The sequence below is a fragment of the Chrysemys picta genome, chromosome 7 (assembly GCF_011386835.1).
Source record: "Chrysemys picta bellii isolate R12L10 chromosome 7, ASM1138683v2, whole genome shotgun sequence".
NCBI lineage: Eukaryota > Metazoa > Chordata > Testudines > Emydidae > Chrysemys > Chrysemys picta.
This window is the reverse complement of record NC_088797.1, coordinates 39,075,827-39,086,893: the sequence shown is the minus strand read 5'-3', so window position 1 is coordinate 39,086,893 and position 11,067 is coordinate 39,075,827. Positions and strand designations below refer to the sequence as shown.

The 11,067-nt window shown below is 43.8% G+C and overlaps 1 protein-coding gene across 1 annotated transcript; it reads left to right on the top strand.

Moving 5' to 3' along the window:
* The first annotated feature begins 5,114 nt into the window (after positions 1-5,114).
* Positions 5,115-7,656, top strand: LOC135972922 (myb/SANT-like DNA-binding domain-containing protein 2). The gene is made up of 2 exons (XM_065553619.1): positions 5,115-6,368; positions 7,252-7,656. The coding sequence occupies exons 1-2, from the start codon at positions 5,831-5,833 to the stop codon at positions 7,503-7,505; spliced, it is 792 nt and encodes a 263-aa protein (XP_065409691.1). The 5' UTR covers positions 5,115-5,830; the 3' UTR covers positions 7,506-7,656.
* The last annotated feature ends 3,411 nt before the right edge of the window (positions 7,657-11,067 follow it).

The following is an 11,067-nucleotide window of genomic DNA, read 5'->3' as shown; positions in this document are numbered from 1 at the left end:
AGAAGGCAAACTCTGCCCTCTCCCTAGCAGTCCTCCTAGGATTTGCTGGACTGGGCCTCTGCTATCATGCACTTCCTAGAATTTTCAGCAACAAGGCTTTTTTCCCTAGAATAATTTAGGACTTCATCTTAAAAAAAAAAATTTCCAACCCAAACACTTAATTAAGGTTTCAAGCGTGACAATACTTTGGATGTAAATGACCTTTCAAGAAGGATGGAGTTGATTAAACAAAATCCAAAGTGGTATAGAAACACAGCACATTCAAAGTTAAAGTCACACTACCACCACAAGAAACAGTTGACTTTCAGATATTGCTAACACATTTCTAACCCCAATGGAGACAACAAAAAATAAAACCCATACTTGTGTTTGTGTGGTGCAACATTCAATCATACTGAATGGCCCTCAAGAAATGCAAATGAAGTGACTGTACTGCTGCAGAAAAAATTTGACTCTCTGCAAAGTAGCTGTAATAGAACTAATTCAAAATGTGAACACTTCCAGATTCACTTTTTGTACACACACCCAAAATAGTAGGCTTGTACATTCTGTGGTCTTGTACACAGGGAAGACCCTTCCAATTTCACAACTGACATGAGCACTGCTCCTTTTTGAAATTCAAATGTGGAGAAATTGTGTATCCTTTTGTCAGTCAAATTATGCGGTTACATTCATTTTACCTATCTTAAGGTTTCTTACATTAGTAATTTCAAAAAATGTTTGTGTACATATATATGTGATTATGTCCCACATCAAGATAAAAATGGATAATGGAGACATTCCTCTGCCTCATTACATATTAGGAAATAGATGCCTATGATGGTAAACTGTGAACTTCATTATGTTGGTATTTATCAACAGGAGCCAATTTGAAGTAATCTTTCAGGCCAGCTGGTCATGAATATTTGGACAGCTGGTCCATAGCACAATTCAACAGTCTTACCATTGCTCTCTTAGCTGACTTACATCATTAAAAGATCTCCAACAAAACACAGGCTTCTTTTAAACCAAATTGCAAAAATAACATTGCAATATTTTCTAAACCAATCCAAGAATGTAAACACACTGTAACTTTGTTAGGCCTGTTAAAGTTGTAGTGTGGTGTGGTTTGCATGTGAGACTGTGGCTTGTTGTAGAAGTATGACCTTTGAATTTTGCAGGTTTTCAATTTTTGTTTTCAATATTAACCTTTTAAAAAAGTATTATAGCCTTAATTTCATAACCACAAAGATTTTTGCATGTTCAGCTTCATCTAATGCTTCCTACTGTATATGCACAAGGGATCTAATAGAATCATAGAAATGTAGGACTGGGAAGGATCTTGATAGGTCACCTAGTCTAGACCCCTGCACTGAGGCAGGACTAATTATTATGTAGACCATCCCTGACAGGTGTTGGCTCTTAAAAACCTCCAATGACTGAGATTCCACAGCCTCCTTAGGTAATTTGTTCCAGTGCTTAACTACCCTGACAGTTAGGAAGTTTTTCCTGAAGTCTAACCTAAATCTCCCTTGCTGCAATTTAAGTCTATTACTTCTTGTCTCCAATTTATTACTCTCCTATTTATTATAATTTATAATAAGTGAGCAGCACAAAACTTCTGGAGAAGGATTCACTTATTGATGTTGAACATGTTTCTAAGGACTCCAAATTACATTTAATAAATATGGCATGCATATTCACACAATGCACAATTAACCTATGAAACTTATTGCCAGGGGATGTTGTGATGGCCAAAAGTATAACTGGATTAAAAAAAGTTCTAGATAAGTTCATAAAGGGTAGGTCCATGTGTGGTTATTAGCCAAGATGGTCAGGGATGCAACACCTCTGACTACCAGAAGACGGGGTGGATCACTCCAACTGCCCTGTTCAATACACTCCCCCTGAAGCTCTGGTACTGTGCATTGTTGGAGATAGGATACTGGGCTCGATGGACCATTGATCTGACTCAGTATGGCAGTTCTTATGAAATACAGAGTCTTTTGATATAGTGTAGGACTTAAAGCCACATCATGTAAACATATACTATGGGGTTCAAAACGTGGTTCATTACTGGATACCTTTTTTCAAAAAGGTGATGTAGGACTACTTTAGAATCAGTGCTGCTCAAGCACAGACTCTTGATTATGATGTATGCACATGACCCATGTTTATTTTCATGTTGATGAATTTCCTTTCAACAAAGCCATTGGATGCAAACTTTAATAATACATGGGGTTTGATTTGACCAGGGGTCCCTAGTTGAAAGTCATTTTAAATGCAAAAAGACAGCTGCAAACTAAGATAGTGAATTATTCTCTCTTATGCCTCTCTATTCTATGCAGAGCTGGCGCTAGGCATAAACAGACTAAGTAATTGCTTAGGGCCGGAAGCAACTCAAGGGGGCCCCCTATTTGTTTTTTTTATTATGAGTTTGGGGGTGGAAATATTCCTGCTTAGGGCCCCCAATGGGCTAGCACTGCCTCTGATTCCATGCAGAACATAGGGCCTTCACCACTGCCTTCCATCTTTGCTGGTCTCTTGGTGCTGTCTTAGCTTTCAATCCTGCTTCTATTGTGCATTTCCGCAGTATCCTTGGTCTACCTTATTGCCCTGTGCCCTGGGGATTCCAGTCAGACACCTATCTTGATATGTTTTTCTATGTCCTAACCATCTCCATTTTCGTTCCATAGTTATGATTTTAGTTTTTTCAGTACTGATTTTCACCACTATTAATTGTTCCTAGGCCTAAGGATCATTTATTTTGGCTTGCATGCGTCTTTGATATGGGATGTCTTCTGCAAAATCAAAGTTTTCTAACCTCTCTGTGAAAGGCCATTGTATGCCAGTTGGGTGTTCTGTTTAAAAAACAAAAAAACAGAAACCCCACCAAGATAGCGATTATTAATAATGATCAAATGTCAATGTCATTTGTATTTGGAATGGACACCAGAAATATAAACATTCTTTTAAAACCAAAAATGATAGTACATTCTAAAGACAGATGAAATAATCCAAACTCCAGGTGAAGTAGCCTAAACAAATATGGTGACTGACAGTACTTCAGAGCCTTGCAGGAGGGGAGCTAATAAAATGAGTTAACTGGCTAGACAATGCACTCTCTAAACCAGGGGTCGGCAATGTTTGGCACGTGGCTCGCCAGGGTAAGCACCCTAGCGGGCCGGGCCAGTTTATTTACCTACTGACGCGGCAGGTTCGGATGATCGCGGCCCCCACTGGCCGCGGTTCGCCATCCCGGGCCAATGGGAGCGGCGGGAAGCGGCGCGGGCGAGGGATGTGCTGGCCGCGGCTTCCTGCCACCCCCATTGGCCCGAGACAGCGAACCGCGGCCAGTGAGGGCCACGATCGGCTGAACCTGCCGCATCAGCAGGTAAATAAACTGGCCCGGCGCGCTAGGGTGCTTACCCTGCCGAGCCGCGTGCCAAACATTGCCAACCCCTGCAACTGTCTTTGCTAGAAACTGCAATACTGACAGGGTTTGACTTTGGCTGTTGGAACACCAGAAAACTTCTGTGATGTGGAACACATTGAACAACCCACTTGTTCCAGGATGTATTTTAAGGCCAGTCTGTAGTTGTTTTCTCATAGTGTCTGCAATGCATTTTATTTAACAATCTGCTCTTTCTCTATTTTGTTAACTAAAAATTACAACTGTTTTGGTTTACGTAACCTGAACTAGGATTTGAGTGTTCAGTTTGACAAATGTAATGCCTCATGCTCTTCCAGGGAACAAAACTGTGTCTCATCACAAGGAAGATGGCTCAACATGATTGCCTGTATATGTTTTTAACTTGTAGTCACTATTTCTGGGGCAAAAATAACTCATGATCCTGATAATTTTTTCAAGTACCAAGAATCATATTATGTTATAATCGTTCTATTCATGCGTATCGCCCTGGAGATAGTGTTATAATGGAACTACTGAAATCTTCAATTATAGTGGGATGAAAAACAATGCTGATATGGCCTTCCACTGTAGAAAATACAAGTGTGTGCCTTGAGCTGTTAATGATTTAGGTAAACTACACACTAAAGATGGCTTGGCTGATTTTATTTTATTTTATTTTATTTGCACATAGCTAAAATCTTGGGGGAACAGGTCATGAAATTTCAGGACTGTCATTCAAATACTAGTCCTGATTCAGTTTCAAACTTGAATTTTTAGAGCAAACCTTTTGGATCCAAACATTACCTCCTTGGTCTACCCTAATATGTCTGAACAAATACATGCAGGAGAGGTAAAAAATATGAATTTGACTTGTTATTGGTTTCTTAAATGTTGAGGCAAACTCACATGCTGGAATGGTACAAAATTAACTCTTTTCTCTTCACCAAACTCTTACCAACTACAATCAGCTTATTAACTTGGCCTGCTGAGTTTAATTCTCCTTTTGAAAGGAAAGATCCTGCCTTCCCCTTCCCCATATTATGATATTGGTAGGCTTGGCAGAATTCCATTTTTATTTTTGATAATGTTGATGGATAATATCAATGTTTGTTTTTAAGACTTTTTTTAGATTTTTATCTTTAAATTTTTTTTCACAGTTGTAGGGAATTATGTAGTGCTCAGACAAAAACTATTTAATGGCAGTAGATGCTGAGATTCAAAAAATTAAAACTTTACAACCATTAAAACAAAAACTGCCAAGATCGGTGTCAAAATGTACAAAGTAAATATCCATAAATCAAACTCTAATAAGTTCTCAAGGGGCGTTTTTCTTACTTTGCCCATCTGTAAATTTTGATTGTTATCGATGGAAATGTTTTTCCATTGGTTAGGGTGTATATGGTGAAATCAACATTTACTAATAAAAATCTAATTCCGCCAACCCTATATATCGTACAGAAACTTTTTCACACATGCTTAATTTATTGATATAAATAAATTAAGTATGAAGTGATGTAACTGAAAAATGATCAGTGACTCTCTGGTTGTCAGATTTTGGAAGTAATGGGCAACTTCATGGGAAGGTTAAGAAAATAATATTTCTGAAGCCATTTAGAATTTGATTAATTAGCAGCTTCCTTATTTTTCATGTGGTTGTGGGTGGAAGACATCTGCAGATTTGCCTAAAGATTCTGTAGTAGGAATATGGATAATATAACAATACTATATCTGGAGAATATGGAATTACTCGATTCATTCATGTTGTCACAAAATACGCCCGAAAAAAGCAGGCAGCCATTACCACCCATGTTGTTAACTACTTATATTAAAACTCAGCTGAAGGTTAATGATTACAGTCAGATTGTCAGGGATTCTGATGAAAAAGTGTTTGGTTTTGTTAAGCATAGCTATCCAAAACTTCCATATTAGGTGTTGTATTCCACTGGAAACTGATCTGCCTTTTGTGCACTGCAACTTTAAATGTCTAAGAGACAGTAGCCAATTTGTTATCAACATTGCTACAACTTATTACAGTACAGTGTCTTGGAGACTTTGGCCTGGTCTACACTACGGGTTTAGGTCGACTTTAGCAGCATTAAATCGAATTAAGCCTGGACACGTTCACACGACGAAGCCCTTTCTTTCAACTTAAAGGGCCCTTTAAACCGGTTTCTTTACACCACCTTGGACGAGGGGATTAGTGATAAAATCGGCCTTTGCGGGTCGGAATTGGGGTAGTGTGGACGGAATTCGACATTATTGGCCTCCGGAAGCTATCCCACAGTGCTTCATTGTGACCGCTCTGGACAGCACTCTCAACTCAGATGCACTGACCAGGTAGACAGGAAAAGACCCGCGAACGTTTGAATTTCATTTCCTGTTTGCTCAGCGTGGAGAGCACAGGTGACCACGCAGAGCTCATCAGCACACGTAACCGTGATGGAGTCCCAGGATCGCAAAAGAGCTCCAGCATGGACCGAACGGGAGGTACGGGATCTGCTCGCCATATGGGGAGATGAATCAGTGCTAGCTGAACTCCGTAGCAGTAAAAGAAATGGCAAAGTATTAGAAAAGGTCTCCAAGGCCATGAAGGACCGATGCCATAACAGGGACACACAGCAGTGCCGCGTGAAAATTAAGGAGCTACGGCAAGCCTACCACAAAGCCAGAGAAGCAAACGGAAGGTCCAGGGCAGAGCCGCAAACTTGCCGCTTCTACGCGGAGCTGCATGCCATTCTAGGGGGTGCAGCCACCACTACCCCAACCGTGTGCTATGACTCCGTCAATGGAGAAACACACAGGGAAGAGGGTTCGGGGAACGAGGAAGATGAGGATGGAGGTAATGTAGGTAGCTCACAGCAGCAAGGAAGCGGAGAAACCGGTTTCCCCAACAGCCAGGATATGTTTATCACCCTGGACCTGGAACCAGTAACCCCCGAACTCACCCAAGACCCTGAGGGCACACAGGAGACCTCTGGTGAGTGTAGCTTTGTAAATATTACACATGGTTTAAAAGCAAGCGTGTTTAATGATTAATGATTAATTTGCCCTGGCAATCGCGGCCAGTACAGCTACTGGATACGTCTGTTAACGTGTATGGGGATGGAGTGGAAATCCTCCAGGGACATCTCCAGAAATCTCTCCTTCATGTACTCCCAAAGCCTTTACAAAAGGTTTCTGGGGAGGGCTGCCTTATCCCATCCGCCATGGTAGGACACTTTATCACGCCAGGCCAGTAGCATGTAGTCTGGAATCATTGCATAACAAAGCATGGCAGCGTATGGTCCCGGTGTTTGCTGGCATGCAGACAACATCCATTCCTTATCTCTCTTTGTTATCCTCAGGAGAGTGATATCATTCACCTGGTTGAAATGGGGTGATATCATTCACCTGGTTGAAATGGGGTGATTTTATTAAGGGGACATTCAGAGGTGCCCGTTCCTGCTCTTCTGAACAGAAATGTTCCCCGCTGTTAACCACGCGGTGGGGGGAGGGGTGAAGTGATCATCCCAGAGAATCAGGTGTGTGTGTGTGGGGGGGTGGTTTACTTGGGTTTGTGCTGCATGTTAACCCTTTTACATTGAAAACCCATTTTAAATGGCCAACCCAATTCATCCTTGATATGGGAAATGCGCTGCTGTTTGAAACCATTCCCACATGTTAAGAAGGTTAAAAAAGCCAAAACACTGTGGCTTACCATGGCTGCCTGCAAGCCGAAATCTGTTGCCTGGCACTGCGTGAGTGATCTCTCATACCAAACCAGCAGGCAGAGGAAAAATGCGACCTTGTAACGAAAGAGTGTACCCATTGTTCTCTAAAATGTGTCTTTTTTTAACCACCTCTCCCTTTTCCTCCACCAGCTGCAAATGTTTCTCCTTCGCAGAGGCTAGTGAACATTAGAAAGAGAAAATGGAGGACGCGGGACGATATGTTTACGGAGCTCCAGATGTCCTCCCACGCTGATAGAGCACTCCCCAGAAACCTCAAAGCCCTCCTCCCCAAGTTCCATAGCCTCCTCACCCAGACGCCCAAGAACACGGTGCGGGGGCCTCCGGCCACCCAGTCACTCCACCCCAGACGATTGCCTAAGCATCAGAAGGCTGGCCTTCAATAAGAGTTAAAGTTTTAAAATGCAGTGTGTCCTTTTCCATCCCTCCTCCCCCACCCATCCCAGGCTACCTTGGCAATTATCCCCCTACTTGTGTGAGGAATTAATAAAGAATGCATGAATGTGAAATAACAATGACTTTATTGCCTCTGCAAGCGGTGCTCGAAGTGGGGAGGGGAGGGGAGGGTGGGGGTGGTTGGTTTACAGGGAAGTAGAGTGAATCAGGTGGGGGGGGGCGGAGGGTTCATCAAGGAGAATAGCAGCTGAACCATAGGCTGTTTGGGTACTCATTAGAAGACTGAGGGAATAAGTATGCTTTCCCCAGGCAAAACAGCAGTGTCTGGTTGCGCGTAATCAGCGGCCAGGCGAGTTGCCTCAACCTCCCACCCCGCCATAAATGTCTCCCCCTTACTCTCACAGAGATTGTGGAGTGCACAGCAAGCAGCAATAACAATGGGGATATTCTTTTCGCTTAGTTCTGAGCGAGTCAGTAAGCTGCGCCAGCACGCTTTTAAACGTCCAAATGCACATTCCACCACCATTTGGCACTTGCTCAGCCTATAGTTGAACAGGTCCTGACTCCTGTCCAGGCTGCCTGTGTACGGCTTCATGAGCCATGGCATTAAGGGGTAGGCTGGGTCCCCAAGGATCACGATATGCATTTCAACATCCCCAACGGTTACTTTCTGGTCCAGGAAGAAAGTCCCTTCCTCCAGCTTTCGAAACAGACCAGAGTGCCTGAAGATGCGAGCATCATGTACCTTTCCTGGCCATCCCATGTTGATGTTGGTGAAACGTCCCTTGTGATCCACCAGGGCTTGCAGCAGCATTGAAAAGTACCCCTTGCGGTTTATGTACTCGGTGGCTTGGTGCTCCGGTGCCAAGATAGGGATATGGGTTCCGTCTATGACCCCACCACAGTTTGGGAATCCCATTTCAGCAAAACCATCCACTATTGCCTGCACGTTGCCCAGAGTCACTACCCTTGATATCAGCAGGTCTTTCATTGCCCTGGCAACTTGGATCACAGCAGCCCCCACAGTAGATTTGCCCACTCCAAATTGATTCCCGACTGACCAGTAGCTGTCTGGTGTTGCAAGCTTCCACAGGGCTATCGCCACTCGCTTCTCAACTGTGAGGGCTGCTCTCATCCTGGTATTCTGGCGCTTCAGGGCAGGGGAAAGCAAGTCACAAAGTTCCATGAAAGTGCCCTTACGCATGCGAAAGTTTCGCAGCCACTGGGAATCGTCCCACACCTGCAGCACGATGCGGTCCCACCAGTCTGTGCTTGTTTCCCGGGCCAAGAATCGGCGTTCCACGCCATGAACCTGCCCCAGTGACACCATGATTTCCACATTGCTGGGGCCTGTGCCTTGTGAGAGGTCTATGTCCATGTCAATTTCCTCATCACTCTCTTCGCTGCGCTGCAATCGCCTCCTCGGCTGGTCCGGGTTTCGCCTTGGCATGTCCTGGCTCTGCATATACTCCAGGACAATGCGCGTGGTGTTCATAGTGCTCATAATTGCTGCGGTGATCTGAATGGGCTCCATGATCCCAGTGCTAGCTATGGCGCCTGGTCTGAAAAAAGGCGCGAAACTAGTATCTGACGGACCAGGAGAAGGAGGGAGGGCGGGCCGAATGACGACATGGCGTACAGGTACAGGTACAGGGAATTAAAATCAAGAAAGGTGGCTGTGCATCAGGGAGAAACACAAACAACTGTCACACAGAATGGTCCCCCCAAAGATTAAACTGAAAACCCTGGGTTTAGCAGGCCGTTGATTTCACGGAGGGAGGGGAAGCAAATGAATACAGAACAAATCTATTTTTTACATCTTAAGCTGGCAGCCGACGGTGCAGCATGACTGATAGCCTCTGCAGTACGATGACGACGGATACCAGTCGTAATATACCATCTTCTACCAAAAGGCAAGGGGCTGCTGCTGTGTAGCAATGCAGCCCCACGTCTGCCAGCCCCACGTCTGCCAGCACCCAGATCGCCCTCGGCCTCTTCTGGGTGCTTAACAGACAATACTGGGCAATTGGCAGAAAATAGTATACTACGACTGATAGCCATCATCATCGAGACAATAGCATGTCTGCCCAGGTGCCCATGATTGACAGCCACTGCAGTACGACGACGACGGATACCAGTCGTAATATACCATCTTCTACCAAAGGGCAAGGGGCTGGTGCAATGCAGCCCTACGGCTGCCAGCCCCACGGCTATTAGTCATGCTACACCGTCTACCGCCAAAAGGCAGTTAGCAGCTGCTGCTGTGTAGCAATGCAGTCCCACGTCTGCCGGCACCCAGAGGACATATGGTGACGGTGAGCTCAGCTGAGCTGAGCGGGCTCCATGTTGCCGTGGTATGTTGTCTGCACAGGTAACCCAGTTAAAAAGGCGCGAATCTATTGTCTGCCATTGCTCTGACGGAGGGGGAGGGGCCTGACGCCATGTACCCAGAACCTCCTGCGACACTGTTTTGCATCATCCGGGCATTGGGATCTCAACCCAGAATTCCAATGGGCGGCGGAGACTGCGGGAACTGTGGGATAGCTGTGGGATAGCTACCCATAGTGCAATGCTCTGGAAGTCGACGCTAGCCTCGGTACTGTGGACGCGGTCCGCTGACTAGAGCACTTTTATGTGGGGACACACACAATCGGCTGTATACAACCGATTTCTATAAAACCGGCTTCTATAAATTCGACCTAATTTCGTAGTGTAGACATACCCTTTGTTAATTTTTTTTCTTCACGTATATAAAAATTGTTCTTAGGCAAAATATAAATAGACTGTATGTAGAATCATAACTAATGTTACAAACTGAAAAGTTGGTCCAAGTTTTCAAGCCTGAATTACCTAATGGTTTAATGTGGAAACTACGTTAACTTAGTCAATATCCCATATTCAGATGCTAGCACCACTCCCCCTAATTAACCTCAGTCCTGTTTCTTCTCATGCCTGTAGATTAGATGCCATTTCAATAACCATATCTGTTTTTTCAAGAAGTGTTAAAATATTTTAACTCTGATCCTTAAGATTTCTTGCACGAATGCAGATGATATCTTTTGCAGGGACATCTCTATTGGATACCAAAGCATGCTTGTCATCCAACCACATCTCTCCCTTTTTCAAGTCTATTTTATATTTCTAGACACTGTTTAGATTCCTGTGAAAGCTGTCTTCCCTTTTTTCCAGTAGCAGAGAGCTACATAAGTAAACTTGGTGTTGTCTTTGGCTGTCAAACATCATGCAGATTCATCTTAAACTTACTATCCTAAGAGTGAACCTGGAATGCAGTCATCTGTTCAGTAATGTTAATGATGTAGATTTTACAATTATTCAACAACTTGCCTGTTTAAATGAGCTGTGAAAGTGGATAATTCTGTTCCTATAGCAACATGTACAATATAGCAAATCTTCCAGGGTAAGCAGATTTATATTGAAACTATAAATTAAAGAAAAGCCAATTAAAAGCAATTATGAGGTTGCTTAGAGCAAAGACCTGTAACCATATTAAGACACATTCTATGAGCGTCACTAACATCTACCCCAGTAGTT

Excerpts from the sequence above, each read along its gene's own strand:
- LOC135972922 (XM_065553619.1), top strand. The coding sequence starts at position 5,831 with ATGGAGTCCCAGGATCGCAAAAGAGCTCCAGCATGGACCGAACGGGAG. Across the intron at positions 6,369-7,251 it reads GGGCACACAGGAGACCTCTG|CTGCAAATGTTTCTCCTTCG; the intron begins GTGAGTGTAGCT and ends TTCCTCCACCAG.